Raw genomic sequence first — 18,743 nt, 5'->3', positions numbered from 1 at the left:
ATCTATGTATATCTTTCGAATGTCTTTAAATTATATAAATTACTTAAAGATTATATGATATGCTAAAGCACTTGGCAATATTATATTTATCTATGCATATTTTCAAACTTAACGGAACAAAGTTGTGTTGGTTTTCGATGGTTTAGCCTTAATAAACTTTCTGTATTGTTCTGTTCTGTTCTAATATGTTTTTTTTTAATTTACATTTGAAGATGTACTCTTACTCCCAAATAAGATTTACCACAATTAATAATATTGTTTTAATATTCCAAAAAGGATGAATAAATGTCGAAAACAATAGTTCTTATGAACGATACCAAGTTTAATTTAAAAGAAATGAGCATTAAACACGGTATTTATACCTTATGAGACTAAATTAGACCACAGTAAATCTTTTAGCATTCACCAATCATTTAATATTTTTTGCGCTTTCTGCTATTAAATACACGGTTACAATCTTGTTATCAGTAATTAATTTTTCCAAAAATGCATCATTTATCAGTCAAAATTGATGTTTGTTATACATGTGTATGTTTTGATTTTGAATAAAAGTGTCACTTTAAGGATTTTGATAAAATATATCACAATAGATTAAATATGCATAAGCAATGACAGTTTTAAATTAAGATATATTCATATCCTAGCAAAACAGTAAAACTTTTCTCCGATTGCTATAACTTTTGTCCTAGATACATTTCTGCATTCAACATTTGTATATTGGTTATATAGTTTGTATGAGTATAATTATGCATTGATTCAACTGTAACACTTTATTTACATATATGTATTTGTCCACATGGACCATGGCCTCCTGGATATTCTGTAAATAAAACTTGTCAAACTTGTCGAAACTTATAACTTCCACTAAAAATAAAACAAGCTTGGCGTGTTTTTGTTTAGAAATTATGACAAAGTACAATTATGCGGGAAAACAAAGCAACCAATTTTCATGAATTACCAATACAACTTCAATTAGCGATGAGATATAACGGCACACACCAGAACTGTTCCGGATTCTCAAAACACACCAACTGAATATTAATTTCCATTTCGGCAAAATGTGCCTGCTATTTGCTCAAGTGGCCGAGCTGTTTCGAGGATCTAATGACTTCTCTAGAAAATTAAAATTATTCTTTAATCCTAAAATGGTGGCAGATTTTCTAGCAACAATCTCAGTAATTAATTGCTACGAATCTATTAATCGCCTATAACGGTCTGTCCTAATCTTGAAAACTCCATAGAATCAAACGCTCTTCTTAAGCATCTGAACGACTCCTTAAGAAAATATCTCGACTCTGTATGGATGTGCCGAAATTAAGATAAAATATTCGGCTTTTGCAGATTGGCGGACTGTATTTACTTAAGATAATGCCGTTTCGTCCATGAGCCAATAATAGTCCTGGAGCATCCAATCCGACGGCTTTTTGGCTATCTTATAAATTTGGTAACGTTAAATAATGAGGTTAAAATCGTCCGGATTTGATTTCTTACTTTTCAGATTTCTTACATTCATTCCTGGATATTGTACTGTTGAATTAGTTCCGGTGCAATTGCTGCTGAAAGTTTGAATTGGAAAAATATATTAAAATATGTTATTAAGTTTAAAAATGATGCAATTATAGTTTACGTGGACTGATAAAACAATAAATGCTGAATGTAAGGATTGTTTGACAATTTTGATACCATTATTCAGTGGATTTCTTCGTAAAATATCGTTATTATTTATCTGATACTTATTGAAATATCCCAACAAAAACAATGAAGGGTGCATTCAGCATTGACTCTTTGCTTGCAAAGAAGACGGACACACGACACCCATCTCCACCGCCGACGTCATCACCGCTGATATCACCGCACACGGTGACGTCATCGAACGGTTCGAGCAACCCGTCAACACCAAGTCCGGAAATGCGACTTTCACCGGAAACGGTCCAGCACAAGCATCACATGTTGAAAAATGGACTAATACCACGCCCAGGACTCCTGTCCCCGCACCAGCAGATGCTTCTGCAGTCAAATCCTCTCGCCCTGCAGGGTCTTCTACAAGCGCAGTATCTAAATGCCCTAAACGGTCACGCGCACCAAAGCGCACACACGCATGGCGGACACGGCACGCACGGTACGCATGGGATACACGGACATCCGGCGCAGCATCAGCATGGCGGACACTCCATACCCCCTTCCCACCTCCCGAACAGCTCGGCGTTCCACTCGCCCGGGGAGCACGCGTTCAAGATGGCGGCGCACCTGCATGGCGGACACGGGCAGTCTCCACATGTACCGTCGTACCTGAACGACTGGATGTCACGTGGTGGGATGCTCATGTCCCGGATGATGGATTATACAGGTAAGCTAATTCATAATTTGTTAATCGTATGCAAACAGCATTGATATAAAAAATATGTATTTATTGCTGCCCTAAAAGATGAAGGATGTGAGCAATAAACAGAATCATGGCGGTGACACGTTTTCTCTCAAAACCAATAGTTGTCGATCAATAAAGTAAACACGTAACAAGTAAATTGCACATGCTTATTTTAATACTTTTTCAGTACAAAGTATCATTACTCATCATAAAACAATGAAATGAAATAAATAATAAATTCAAGCCACGAATATGAAATAATTGTTCAGTAGTTGGCTGGCACATCGTATGTTCACTTTTATGGTAACACAAAAATTATAAAATACAATTATCTCTCTAGTTTTATAGATACAGTGATATTAAATGATAACTGCTTAATATTAGCAGGTAAATTCGCCATGTTTGTATCCTGTGAAACACTTTTCCAATCTTAAGTGTTTTATCAAGACAAATGTCAAGTACAACCCATACTTGAACACCCGTATTTATTGGATGCAAGATTTAGTAGATACAATGTGTGAAAAAAAAGTTTCCCTATTAATAATTTAGAAAAAGCGATCTTGACGATTTAATAAAATAATCGAAACAAATCTTAACAAGCTGCTGCTAAATGAAAAATCATCAATCAGAAAATATTATATATTTATTAGTTTTAATTTTCTTTCTTTTTACTCAAATAAACACACATTTTAGTCTTTAAAAGCAGTAATGATACCACATTTTGCTGTAATTTTAAATGAATTTGAAAAAAAAAATGTGGAAGTTAAAGCAAATTAGAATGATAAATAGCAATGATTCTGTTTAATGTTATTTTTATTGAATTTGAAAATAATTGTGGAAGTTTATGCAAGATAGAATGATAAATAGCAGTGATTCTGTCGAAGAATTCTTTTGGTAATGTTATGAACATGAAATGATAAATAAACGGATATAAAAAGAAACAATCGTTATTCCGGGTCAACCACGTTGGCAGTTTAAAGAAAGGGTCCGCATGTTTTTGTAGAGTTCCAGTTAACAGAAATATTGCTCTTAGACAGGAACTAATTTAGCACTTCTGTACATATTCTTGTACATGTACGAGAATGGATATTTAAAATAGTAAGGGTGACATCCGGTTTCCGGCGTATTTTGGGGTATTCCGGATGCCGAGGCTATCGACGACGGATTCCGGCTTATTTGAGTGTAGTCCGGATGCCGAGGTGATGTACGGCATATTCCGGCTTATTTTGGTGGTACATGTGTATTCCAGATGTCGAGGCTATGTACGACGGATTCCACTAGCAGAGCAAACTGGGCTCGGATTCCATACATAAATGGCAGTAATAAAGATGATTTTCATTTACAATTAAATCGTCAATATGACACCATTTCCGTAGAATACAATCATATTTTTATCTTAGGGAAGAGTCCCTGAACCTCGCTGTAGCATATTAAAAACTATAAAACTGTTTGGTCCACGGGAAGAGTATGTTCCGAGTTATCCGACCATTCGACCCCCGTCAAATCCAGGAACTGCTGCTGCTCACGTCGGCTCAATATTAAAGTGGATCTGATATTTAAAAAGCGAAAATAATTAAAAATATATATGCCATTTTATAATAATACAATGTATGCTAGACTTAGTTCGATTACCGTGTAAATACAACGTGACCTACAGATTGCTTCAATTTCATCGCCGCTTCTGTAGCGTTCTATTGCCGCTTATGTAGCGTTCTATTGCCGCTTATGTAGCGTTCTATTGCCGATTATGAAGCGTTCTATAGCCGCTTATGTAGCGTTCTAGTGCCGCTTATGTAGCGTTCTTTTGCCGCTTATGTAGCGGTCTATTGCCGCTAATGTAGCATTCTATTGCCGCTTATGTAGCGTTCTATTGTCGCTTATGTAGCGTTCTATTGCCGCTTATGTAGCGTTCTATTGCCGCTAATGTAGCGTTCTATTGCCGCTTATGTAGCGTTCTATTGCCGCTTATGTAGCGTTCTATTCTATTGCCGCTTATGTAGCGTTCTATTGCCGCTTATATAGCGTTCTATTGCCGCATATGTAGCGTCCCTGTAAATTTAAGTAACGACTAGGCTGAGCCTTAAATGTATAACAATCATCTAAATACAATACAAACTCAGTTTGTGTTATCATATCATAAATATTTATTCTTACCCAGGATGGATTATACCTCAAAGTATGGTTTAGCAATTTTGTTATTATATGTGTTTACAATATAATTAAGGTATTCTTCAGGCACACTTGACATAAAAACAAACTTTCCATGGGTATTTTCGAATGTCAAAAGCGCCCCATCCACGTTCAATATAATTGTCGATAATATTCTCAATATTTGACATTGGCAATAATATTGAACGTGAATGGGCCAAATATTGCATATGATAGGTATAATAGTGAATGTTGCAGACTTTATCAGTATATTGACGAAATCGGAGTGCGCTAATGTTTATCGACAAGTTGTCAATATTATTGATATAAATAGTTGTAGTACAAATACATACTCTTATTTAGTGAAATGTTTGCGCAATTGGTGAAAAAACAACAACAACACTATCGTCAATTTTATGTATGGTGCAATTAATCATTGGCACTTACAAAAGCGGACATGTACATGTTTTACACCAGAGTACATATAAGCATATTTCCGTAATAACAAATACAGTTCATTTGTTGTAAGGTTTGACCGGGTAATTACTATCAAATTTACACAAAAACTAAAATCAGAGTAAACTGATAGGCTTTTGTATATTTGAAAGGAATTCAAAATAAAAACACTGTATGTTTTCAATAGCTTTTGATGTATTAGTGTTATCTACGTAAAACAACGATATCTGTTATCGATATACTATTATATAAAGAATAACTTTACTTCCATATATATTTCGCTTGCAGTTCTTGACCTGTTGATCTCTAGTTTTTTCGTTTACTTGTTGCTACTAACATTCATGACTGTACACTATCTTTATTATTATTATTATTATTATTATTATTATTATAATTATTATTATTATTATTATTATTATTGGTATTAGTATCATTATTATTATTATTATTATTATTATTATTATTATTATTATTATTATTATTTTTTGTATTAGTATCATTATTATTATATTATTATTATTATTATTATTATTATTATTATTATTATTATTATTATTATTATTATTATTATTATTTTTGGTATTAGTATCATTATTATTATTATTATTATTATTATTACTATTTTTATGAGAAGTACATTTCATAACTATTTCCACATGTACATGATCATGCTTTCCTGTTGGGAGAACATTTTCTATTTTTACCACACGAAAATAATCATGTTCTTATGTTTAATAGGGGTAAATTACTAGCCCTACCTTCCAGTCAGGATAAAAAATGAAACACTATAGCAATGCCAAAACAACATCAACAACGAAACATTAGTTCATAATTTTAGTGTGCATGTGTTTTTAAAAAAATAAATACCTCAAACACTCGGTTAAACATTCGCTATTTCCACCTACAAGCTCTAATCGCCATCTGTTCCAAGCAAAAGCAGCTTCAATACAGTGTTGTAGTTTTTAAAAAAATATGCCCTCAAAAAATCAAGTAATCTAAGCCTAAACCGTAATAGTTATCAGAATGAGATAACCTTAGAACCCATGCCTAGACTTAAAGGTTCTTTAAATGAATATCAATACATACTGTCATCAACCATTTTTCATTCATGCCATGAACAATTTAAAAATAGTAATATCTGTTTGTCAATGTGTAAGGGTTTTCAATTGTGCTATTAAGTATATGCATTAACAATTGCAAACACATCATGCCGCAGAAGGCAAAATTGGTTACTGGAGTTATCGTTCTTGAATAAATCATGTGTGTAACATATACTTGCTCAAAGTCACTAAAATTTATATGTGTATTTACTCTTGCAATATACAGTAATTTTGCAAATTTTAAGGGACGGAATTTCATAACACAAACATTCACAGTTTATAGTCACAGTAACATGTGTGCATCAGTCACACACATTCAACATGCCATATACCCGGTATCGATGGCTTTTTTGGAGGGATCCATACTTAATTTAGGAAAAGAATAGTTTTAAATAAAAGCCATCATTAATAATTGTGTAAAAACATACAATACATAACCTCAATATACTATATAAAAACCTTTTTTGGTGCATTCGTCAGAATCGATCAACGTTAAATTAATGAAATGATAAATTGAAAAATCTTCGAAAATTATTGGCGCACACAAAATTGCAAATACCAAATCAATTTGAAATTCTTTGTTGTATACATTTGCCTGTTGACCCGATTATCATCGATTCTCGAATCCGAATGTGGGCATTTTTTATTATTTATTTCTGTTTTCTTCAATATAATATGATAGGGGTATTGCCGTTTTTATACGAATAACTTATGAAATTTAATCTTGATATACTAGGCATGCAAACGAATAGCAAAATTGATATTCGAATATTCGGTAATTCTTTCGAACGAATATTCGAATATTCGATTACCAAACTACATCTATTAAAAGGTGTAGTAAACTATTTTAATGTTCGCTAAAGTAATAGCCGGGGCATCTTAGTTCTACTTTGTCGTAACCACTACGCGCGCCAGACCCTGAATTTCACCATATGATATTTGATATAACATTGAAACAAAATAGTCAGTGTGACAACATTTGATATAACATTGAAACAAAATGGCAAGTGTGACATATAACATTGAAACAAATTAGCCAGTGTGGCAACATTTAATATAACATTCAAAACAAAATAGCCAGTGTGCTTACATTTGATAAATCATTGAAACAAAACAGACAGTGTGCCAAAATTTGATATAACATTGAAACAAATTAGCCAGTGTGCCTACATTTGATAAATCATTGAAACAAAACAGACATTGTGACAACATTTGATATAACATTGAAACAAAATGGCCAGTGTGACATAAAACATTGAAACAAAATGGCCAGTATGCCAACATTTGATATAACATTCAAACAAAAGGGCCGGTGTGCTTACATTTGCTATTACTTTGAAACAAAATGGCAAGTGTGACATATAACATTAAAACAAAATGGCATGTGTGCCAACACTTGATATAACATTGAAACAAAATAGCCAGTGTGCCAACAATTGATATAACATTGAAACAAAATAGCCAGTGTGCCAACATTTGATATAACATTGAAATAGCCAGTGTGCCTACATTTGATTTAACATTGAAACAAAATAGCCAGTGTGCCAAAATATTATATAACATTGATGAAAATAGCCAGTGACCCAACATTTGATATAACATTGAAACAAAATAGCCAGTGTGCCAACATTTGATATTACTTTGAAACAAAATGGCAAGTGTGACATATTACATTGAAACAAGATGGCATGTGTGCCAACAATTGATATTAACTTGAAACAAAAAGACCAGTGTGTCAACAATTAATTAAACATTGAAACAAAATGACCAATGTGCCAACATTTGATATTACCTTGTAACAAACTGACTACTTTGCTTGCAATTTATATTACTTTACATTTGGTTTAATTGTTGTTTTAAGTCCTTTGTTTACTAACTTAATTTATTTAAAAAATGCAACCAAAAAATGAACAATTCGGTTTTTAGATATAAGGCAACATAAACGGTGGTCAATAAAAATAATCAATTATAGAATACAAGAAAATATTTTTTACGGTTAACAATATAATCACAATTTAATAAAAAATGTCTGGAATGGATAAATACACACGAACTCGGAAACAAGAACATACCTCATAACATTTTGTTTGAAAGAGTCTTAGTGTAAAAACAGTAAGATCATCACGTTTCTTCACTTAAAAAAACAATTTAAACACTATTTAAATTAATACATTTTTCCGAAATGTCATTTAAAACAAATCATTAAACGACGAGAAAACAACATTGTTTTATGAACTGATTGCGGTGCAAGTACGGGCTTAGCCCAGGCTATAGCCTTGATCAATTTAAGACTAAACTCCAAGAAATCCTATTATAGCTTAAAACAAAACTCTATTAAAGCATGCTACTGACAACATTCATAATTCATATTCCAAGGCTTTTGAATTATAAGGCCAATATATTTTCATTTATTTAATGTTGTTTAAATCGACTACTGGTATGCATTGGACTGGACTGTCTTCATTGACAGTCAATAGAAATGTTGATGTCATTATTTATATAGACTTATATATATTGCATACATATGGTAACATCTTAATCAGTTCGAAAACACATGTAAATGGCAACATATAAATCGGTTGATGTATATGGCAACATAGAACTCGGTTTGAATACAAATGTAACCAGCAAAACTTCAATCGATTAGAATAACCACATAAAAATAAATGGGTGTAAAATATATCACAACATCTTGAATGGTCAGAACACACCGGGTCAATCGGACGGAATACAACACTTCACCTCATCTAATTCGGTTGAAATACACTTATGGTTACTTCTGGATCTGTTTTGACTGGAGGTATATTAAGACTACAAGAATTCCATCCGATACATGAAGAAACGCACCGGAAGACATTTAAATTTGTTCTACGGCAACGACGTTTGCAATGGAAGATTTTGGTAGTTCTTAATCTATAACATCGTTTGATAACTTATCAACACTGTAAAGACTGTTTAATTCGTTTCATTATGTAGGAAGTGAAATCAGAATTTAGATTTCTCACCGTTCGTACAATGTTATCTAAGTAATAGGATTTAGAACAATTAGTCTTGATATAGTTGTCTATGAAGCATCAGTCGAACATTACGGGACATTATGGTGATAGCGATGATAAAAATAATCCCTTATAGGGTCCGCCGAAACACGAATTAAACTTTATCAAATTTTAATGAATGGTTCAGGGGCTAATAATCTCGGCTAATATTGATTCAGAATTATTTCGAAACCGGACCTAATTTCCGACGTCCAAATAGTAACAGCTTCGATTTACGTCTGATGAATTACTAACCCAAATCGCAACCTCTTTGAAAATCAATATAATATGGTATACAATGTTTGTAGGGGAGAGGAACTCCCTTATGATCATTAAAAAGTGAATTGGCATAAATAAAGACCGTGGCAAATTTGACAATTCCCCTACCCCGGGTTGCCGTGAAATAAAAAAATACATTTGTTCGAATCTGATTTTCAACATTTCATTTCCCCCTCTTTTACGTAATTATTCTCAGAATGCAATTTCGTTTGTATTACGGTGTTTCCGTTTGTTTTTACATTCAATAACTTTCACACATGCAACCGATTCGTTTCAAAATATATTTTAAGATCGTGATCGTGATTGAGATTACAGCTGTCCATAAGAGTAACATATTTGTAAATGAAGGAATAAAACGAAAATCATGAACATTGTCAGATTCACACTATTATTGGGATAATTAAACACCATTTTTATTCCAATCCCGATTTTGAACTATAACATTTCAGTTGATTCTTTTTATCGACTAAACATTGAAAATATTTAATTATAAACATACTTAAGTGCCATACAACAGTAAAGTAGTGTTAAATATCGCACTAAACATACTCTGCTCAAAGTGCCTAATTGTGTTCAAAGTTTGTAAACAATGGAAGATTCATTAGATAAGAAATAGGAGGAGGAAAAGGAGGAGAAGAATTGTTTACGTAAACATACAATTAAACATTACCAGTTGGACACACGACCATACGCTAATTTACGTACACAAAGCGCAATAACTATAATTATTCACCTATGACGTCACGACAATCATTTCATAGATGACTTTGTACACAGTACGTAGAAGTTCATTTCTCAAAATATGTTTTGTCAAAGTTATCAAACATCGCATTCGGCTGAAATTCTTTAAAGAGCACACAGGTGTTAGTGAAAAGACTTGAGGAAGACTTGACAGAATCATGTTTTATCGCCACTATCTAGTAATTATGTCAAAATTAATCCAATAACAAGAGTTTGCTGATATGACAACCATTCAGTAGCACCCAAAACCGGTAAGTTACAGAGGTATTAGAAGGCAGATTTTGTTAAATAGTCGCCGTCGTTAAGTTAAGAACGGGGCAAAATTACTGTTTCCCAGCAACGTCGGGAAATTGGGCCGCTTACATCGTTCGGTATTTTTCGCCAACGATTAAACGTGATATATCTGATTGTCGGTTTAATTTCCGTCATATGATTAAGATTAGACACTTCGAAAAACTTATAAATGCGTTTATGATGAAGATAATTGAAACACCTGATATTTTAAACATTTTAAAACAAACATGAAATAGTTGCATTAAGCAAATTCTACACGTTTTAAATAGGTGACCAGACAGTTTTCATCCTTGTAGGATTCCGGAAGGAAATGGATGTGATTTATGTCGAAAATTGTACCCTTTTAATCAAATGTTAATCAAACGAATTCTGCACATATTAAATTGAATACACTCTTTCCACTTCATGTCTGCAACATTTTCCTGAAAGCGTCTCCAAGAAGAAGATCGAAAGCCTTTTTAATGTCTGTCAACAAGAATTCGTCGATATACCGTCTTGATTAAATCGGCATCGCTCAATGTGGTCTGCTACCATTTGAGAAGTTAATTTTCAATTTGTCTCCGATTAAGTGGCAGGCTAAACGATTTTTTCCTCCCATTATAACGTTTCCGTCATTCAAAGTCCTGATTACACTGGTCCCGAAGGAGGAATGATATTATCATTTGAATAGATCGCGGAGCAGAATCTAGCTAGGGTCTATAAATGAAATTAATCTGCGCTCGCGAATTGATAGAAATTGTAACTTAAAAGAAAATAACGAGCTACAATGTGTATTTGTTCCCGGTCTATAGCCGTCTTGACGTTTAATTAGATCTGTTATGTATACGTAATTTATTAATTCGCCAAGCCTATGGTTATAAAGAACAGGTCCTCGTGTAAAAGTATCCTAAATGGTATAATATGTATGCCTAATGAAGTGAACTGAATTGGTGTAATTTAAATGGTGTCTACTGTTAAGCTAATCAGCTTTGATTAACCCTGGTTGGTCGAGGTCATCAATTTAGGAGGCATTTTGCCTGTCATCGCTAGCGGTCATCATGCTACTGTTAATGACAGCTAAACAGTTTTCGGTTGACCGAATACACAAAAAAGGGGAGCACATTGTTTTAACTCTCAAAGGAAAGTGACGTAACATTTTAATACAAAACGTCCATAGGAAAATTATATACGTGTAATTCAAATAATTATATGAATTAATACCAGGGAAAGATGTAAGAAAACGTGCTGTCGCAGACTTCTTTTCCGAACTCTTATTTCATAAATGCAAAATGAATAAAAAAAAGCGGGCGGAATTTAAAACGCATGTAAAGTTTAAAACATATATAATATCGGCATTTAATGATTTATGAAAACTTTAGTTACGCTATTAAGTCGTGACTTTCCGAAATGCTACTGGGGCGTTCAAAGGACTAACGGCGTTATAAACAAATAATGCATATATTTGTGCTACACGTTGCCTTCTAAATAAAGTAACATATAACATGTTTATATTTCTTTGTGAGGTTTATATGTGCTGGTCAGCGTGTGTCTTTTTTCTGGTGTCTTTCCTCTTTGGATGTACGTCGGCCATTTAGCCTTTATCCTTGTGTCCCGAGACTCTGGACTTTTTCTTGCAATCTATCATATCATCATCATGCAATTGTAAATTCACTTGATTATAACCAAAACCATTTTTTTTGTGTATTCACAGCGCAAGCGCAGAACAGCCTGATGGGTAAAACCCGGCGCCCGCGAACAGCCTTCACCTCTCAACAGCTTCTGGAGCTTGAGAGACAATTCAAGATGAACAAGTATCTCTCCAGGCCTAAAAGGTTTGAGGTGGCCACCACGCTGATGTTGACTGAAACACAGGTATGTTTGCACAGGAACAAACTTTATTTGGAGTAAAATGCATGTTAGTTACTCCATAAAATCATTATCAAATCTGTTGCAATAATTCTTTTTTGCAAAATTTGAAATAAGGTTGATAGACAATAATGTGTTCCCCTTTTCAGCTAGTAGATGCAATAATCAGTACACCTATCAATCAATTGGCAACATGGGGACATATTGTAGTTTTATTTAATAATTTATGTTATATGTTATGATAATGCTATGTGTAATAAATTAATCCGATTATATGAACAAATATTACAATTTATGTTTCAGGTCAAAATTTGGTTCCAGAATAGACGAATGAAGTGGAAGAGAAGCAAGAAAAGCTTTCCAACCAATCAGAAACCGGCGGATAACCAATCAGATCCATCCGTGGCTCAGGACGATGCTGGTCTTGATCTGAGCGAGACTGAAATGGCGGATATGGAGAATGATTCGGATATAGACATTTCAGATGACCAAGACGTTGACATTGAAAGAAGTGATGATAATATAGAACACGTGAATGAAAGTGAATATTCAGGACTACAACATGGATGCAATGCAAGTCTCGACTTAAGTTTAAGGCGGTTTGAAATAAGAGAAAATTTGCAGGGACAATACAACCCCCTTTCAAATTTTTCTGTGGAAAACAAACTCATCAATAATGTTTCAGTCTCATAAAAGTATTTCACAGACTGAAAACCACCAATATACATTCAGAAATGTGCAATCGGAAATCGGAATGAGATGTTGTGTTTTATAATGTTTCATATTATAATGATATAATCATTTGTTTACTTATTTGTATTTGCCATTATTTTCCTATAAGGGTCCTGGAGCGAATGTCTGCAATATATGGACCCATGTATCTATATAATTGAAGGAATCCAACCCATAAATAAGCTAGTTCTCTGTTAGATCAATTAAATTTAATCTAAACTATCGATACCTGGTGACTCCCATACAACTTAAGTATCATTTGGAAGGCATTTGCTTATTAATTTTAAAGAATAACGACAGAAGGAACATCATACGTAAAGTTATTACAATTTATATATTTGCTCTTTATTTCAACTGAACTCGGACGTAGAGGAACTTATATTTTGCTATGTTTAAAGGCCAGACAATCTGAATTGTTATATAGTTTTGAGGAAATTGTTTACACTTACCTTTTCTGCACACATAACTCTTGGAAATGATATCAACATATGGGGTCACGAGGCAAGCAAAATAAACATATTTGTGGGCCAGATACCTTAAATTATGATTAATTTACTCAGTAATTGTTTGATAACTTCACTGTATAGGTGATACATGTTTTTATCAAGTTTCCTTCAATTATTTCAAAATAAAGAGTTAATAAAAAGAATTGTTGATTTTAATTAATGCGCTTTGGTAGTGGTTAGTTGGTTTTAAAATAAGCTTGATTTAGTAATTACAATATTCCACACGCTATACAACATACAAACATCCGTATTCATATTTTAGAAAACTAAGCATAGGAGTAAAAAAAAACCCATTAAATTTGAAAGTTTTTTTAACATTTATATTACTTCACATTTTCAGACTTGAATGGCACGATTTCATAATTAACGTTTTTAACTTTGCATTTTAAAACAAAACCATACGTGGAATATTATTTCATGTAATTAGACGTTTTTAGTTAGAATTCCTTTGACCAAGAAACTGGACAATCGGTTATAGTTCTAATGATGCTGTACTGCGCTTCAATTATCTAAAGACATTATCATCGTTCAAAGGTAGATAGTGTAGCTCATGTGTTCTTAAAAGAAAACCATGGACCGACTGTTCAGAACTTCGTTAAAGTTAACAACGTTGTTAACGACATCGTTGTTAACGATTAAGGGTGAAATATTTGATGATATGCTCATATATTTAAATAAGGTAAAGTGCAGCTGAAACAGTTGTCTCACCTCTTGTAAGGAATACTGCAGATCATAAGTGTATCTGTGAAACTTACAGAGGAATATTGATTTGAAAGTTAACAATGATGACGTTTACAACGGTGTTAACTTTAACAAACATTCTGAACAATCGGCCCATTGTTAACATAATCTTTGTTAACTTAACTTAAATTATTGTATAATGTGCGAATATCGAATTTATTTGCATAAAATAAGAACAGCTAAAATATGTTTCTCAAATCTTGTTAAAAATCACTCACAAGTGTATCCATACATTTTTAGAACAGTAAATATTTGAAAGTTTACAACTATGACTTTAACAACTATGTATACGTTAACAAAGCTCTGAGCAATCGGCCAAATACGTATTGCCACAACCGGCGTCGCCCACGGTTGTGGTCACTCGAGTTTGGTCAAAACAACTAATGATATTCTCAGGAAACTTGGTACACATTTAAATAATGGCAAAACGTGTGCGAGTGGTGAGTCCCATTGCTCGATCATTTCTTATTATGGCTCTTGTTTGACGCAGAAGAACGGAGTGAGTGCGCATCGGATTGGGACTATTTATGTTGCTTACTTAACATCAATGGAAACGTTTGAATTTAAATGATTTGTGTCAACCATGTCTGTAAACATTTACAATACAATATAAAACATAATACTTATTTAAGAATGTAAAACTTTTTTTCCCAACAATCACACACATTTTTCCCTAATTATAGTACACTTAAAAAATGAAGTCATCAAAACACAACGAAACATAATTAAACTATTGAAGAGAAATACATTAGTTACAGTATTATATTCGGCAGGATAAATTTAAGAAAAATGAAGAGTTTCATCTCACAGAAAAACAACAACAACAACAACAACATTTTTATCAATATTGTTATCAAGCATCAGAAAATTTCAACTCAACCTCACACCTACCGCACACCAATCTGAGAGCACATACACTCAACCTCATACCTCGCACCAACCCCTCACCGATCTGTGGGCTTATACACTCAACTTCTGTTCAGCCCCACACCGATCTCTGAGCACATGTATTAAACCTCACACCAACTCAACAAGAGTCTGTGAACACACCAATCACACACCGAGATGTGAGTATACTAACTCAACCCACACTAATCTGATTATGCACTCAACCCCACACCAACCCCACAACGAGCTGTGAGCACATGTAATCAACCTTGCACCAACCCCACAACGAGCTGTGAACACATGTACTCAACCTCACACCGATCTGTAAGCACATACACTCAACCTCACACCTACCTCACACCGATCTTTGAACACATGTACTCAACCTCACACCGATCTGTGAGCACATGCACTCAACCTCACACCGATCTGTGAACACATGTACTCAACCTCACACCGATCTGTGAGCACATGCACTCAACCTCACACTAACCTCACATTGATCTGTGAACACATGTACTCAACCTCACACCGATCTGTGAGCACATGCACTCAACCTCACACCAACCTCACACCGATCTATGAGCACATGTAGTCAACCTCACACCAATCTCACACCGATCTGTGAACACATGTACTCAACCTCACACCAATCTGTAAACACATACACTCAACCTCACACCGATCTGTGAACACATGTACTCAACCTCACACCGATCTGTGAGCACATGCACTGAACCTCACACCAACCCCACACCGATCTGTTAGCACATGTACTCAACCTCACATCAACCTCACAATGATCTGTGAGCACATGTCCCCAACCCCTGACCAATCCCACACCGATCTGTGAGCACATGCACTCAACCTCACACCAACCTCACACCGATCTGTGAACACATTTACTCAACCTCACACCGATCTGTGAGCACATGCACTCAACCTCACACCAACCCCACACCGATCTGTATGCACATGTAATCAACCTCACACCGATCGGTGAGGATATACACTCAATCTCACGCCAACCCCACACCGAGCTATGAGCACATGTAATCAACCCCGCACCGATCGGTGAGGATATAAGCTCAACCCATACCAACCTCACGCCGATCTGTGAGCACATGTACTCAACCTCAAACCGCTCTGTGAGCTCATACGCTCAAGCCTCACACCAACCCCACACCGATCTGTGAGCACATGTACTCAACCTCACACCGATCTGTGACCTCATACACTCAACCTCAAACCAACCCCACACCGATCTGTGAGCACATGTACTCAGCCTCACACCGATCGGTGAGGATGTTAGCTCAACCCATACCAACCTCATACCTATCTGTGAGTACTTGAACTTAATTTAAACCAACCTCAAGCCGATCCGTGAGCGCCTTGACTCAACCTCACACCGATCAGTGAGCACATGTACTCAACATCAAACCCATCCTCACACCGATTCTTGAGCATAATGCACTCAACCTTACACCTACTTCACACCGATCTGTAAATACTTGTATTCAGTTCAAACCAACCTCACACCGACCTATGAGCACCTGAACTTAACCTCACACAGATCCGTAAACACATGTTTTCAACCTCACACCAACCCTACGCCGATTTAAGAGATTATGTACCCAGCCTCACACCGTTCTGTTAGAAGATGTACGCAACCTCACGAGTTCAGGATATGATCCCATATACCATATATTAATAAACCCAAGGATGTGTCATTTATATTACTAACTACTAACTACTAGGACTAACTACTATCATTAGAATGCATTTCCAGACAAATATATCCACATAAGTTGTCATTAGTTTAGTGTTCAATTGTCGCAAATATATAAATTGCCCTTTATAAATAGTTAAGATGGAATGAAACTTAACCATTAGTCTACATAAAAAAGAAGATGTCTCCGTTCCCTCGCAGTCAGCAGCGGCATTTTGTAACAATGTGAACAAGCCCTGGAATTGGAAATAAAATGTCAAATACTAATAGTAGAGACATTATTTTCTGTACGGCAAGCGCTTGTCTTGTAACTCAAACTGGAATATAATGCTTATTTCTGATATTATAAGCAAGAGCGCAACGGAGCAAACGTCAAGGCTTGTTTGTTGTTTTTATCAGTTCGAACGAAGGGCATGGATTTATTAAGGTAAGGCCCCAATATCACATAAATACTTAAGTCAAAGCTCAGTCTCAGTCTCAACTCATTTTACCACATGAAAGCAAAGTATGTTTTAAAATGTTGTATGTTTTTACTATTTTTAAAAGCATATGTCCTCATAAACTGTGCATATAAAAATGTCAATGTTTCAAAAGAAAGTTACTCTAGAGCAAAAATGTATTTGAGTAATTGTGAAAAAACAACAACATTGGGTCGTACTCAATTAAGGAATGAATTGCGGGGTTGATGGCATTATCGGGGATATGAACTCAATTGGGCTGGTCAAAGTACGCGTGGAGTCCTTCGGACACTAATAGTTCATTATTTCATTCAATAATTGTAAAAAAAAAACTTAATTTCATTTAAAATAACGTTCAGTAACCCTTTCCTTCCCATTCTGTATATAGAACGACCCGACTGTTACCGGAAGCATTTTTTTTCAACTGACGTTACAATATCGTAGGAAAAGATCAACCACTTGAAATCATTTTTAAACTTAAAATTCAAACAGTTATAGCAACTATACATTTAAAATTTAAAAAATTAACACTTTCTTAAATGTTGATTTATATTTTACGGGACCTTCTGACACAATACAAACAATAACAATATCAATAGTTTTCATGTATATTGTTATGCAATGAATTGCGATCCGAACATATCCGAAGATGTTGCGTTCATCGATTGATGAACGCAATTGCCGAAAGGCAGTTCATTTAAGGAATGGAAGTCGAGGTGTAAATATTTACATTTGATGCTGTAGATTTTGTTTGTTTGGTATCTTGAAGTTTTTAATCAACATATTCTGTGAGATAATGCTCTTTTAAAAGGTGTAAACAATTTCCATGTAATGTGGTAAAGTTAATTGAGATTGAGATTTGACTCAAGTATTTTCGTAATACTGGGATCAAAGGTTTGTGCATATTGTTTATTGCAACAAGTTTATTTAAATATTCTAGACTGTTTTTGAGTCATGACCACCGATAAAGGTTTTGCACAACGACACCGACGACGGCACTGACACCGAACAGGGAAGTAGCTAGGACTAAACAAACTTGTAGGCCCGATGGTTCTATGTGAGTTTGCCCCCCCCCCCCCCATGCAATTTGGGAGCATACCAGGAGAAAAACAAAAGGCACATTTCATAATATATGCGATGATTACAATAAAATCAAGCGTAGTTGAAATAAACACCAGACTTGCTTTAGTTATATTAACGTTATATACAACTTTTGAGTTGTTCAAAGTGTTTGAGTAGCTATTAGTTTTCATTGCATTTTTGGGTTATTTAAATTTTGTCTTTTTACAAAAAAAGTTGTAGGCCCAGGCCTACAAGGCCTATATGTAGCTACGCCACTGCCGAAACCACTGCTATAATAATATATCATCCTTTCGTGTTTAATAAAACGGCCAAATAAAAAATCTCCATGGAAGTTTTTAGATTG

At 34.6% G+C, this 18,743-nt stretch overlaps 1 protein-coding gene across 1 annotated transcript; it reads left to right on the top strand.

The window, feature by feature from the left end:
- The first annotated feature begins 1,540 nt into the window (after positions 1-1,540).
- LOC128235336 (homeobox protein Hox-D4-like) lies at positions 1,541-13,579 on the top strand. Its single transcript, XM_052950150.1, has 3 exons — positions 1,541-2,347; positions 12,109-12,269; positions 12,567-13,579. Exons 1-3 carry the CDS (start codon positions 1,759-1,761, stop codon positions 12,954-12,956), a joined length of 1,140 nt encoding a protein of 379 aa, XP_052806110.1. The 5' UTR covers positions 1,541-1,758; the 3' UTR covers positions 12,957-13,579.
- Positions 13,580-18,743: the final 5,164 nt, after the last annotated feature.

The sequence above is a fragment of the Mya arenaria genome, chromosome 5, assembly GCF_026914265.1.
Source record: "Mya arenaria isolate MELC-2E11 chromosome 5, ASM2691426v1".
NCBI lineage: Eukaryota > Metazoa > Mollusca > Bivalvia > Myida > Myidae > Mya > Mya arenaria.
The sequence above is the reverse complement of the archived record's forward strand: the minus strand, read 5'-3'. Positions and strand labels throughout refer to the sequence as shown.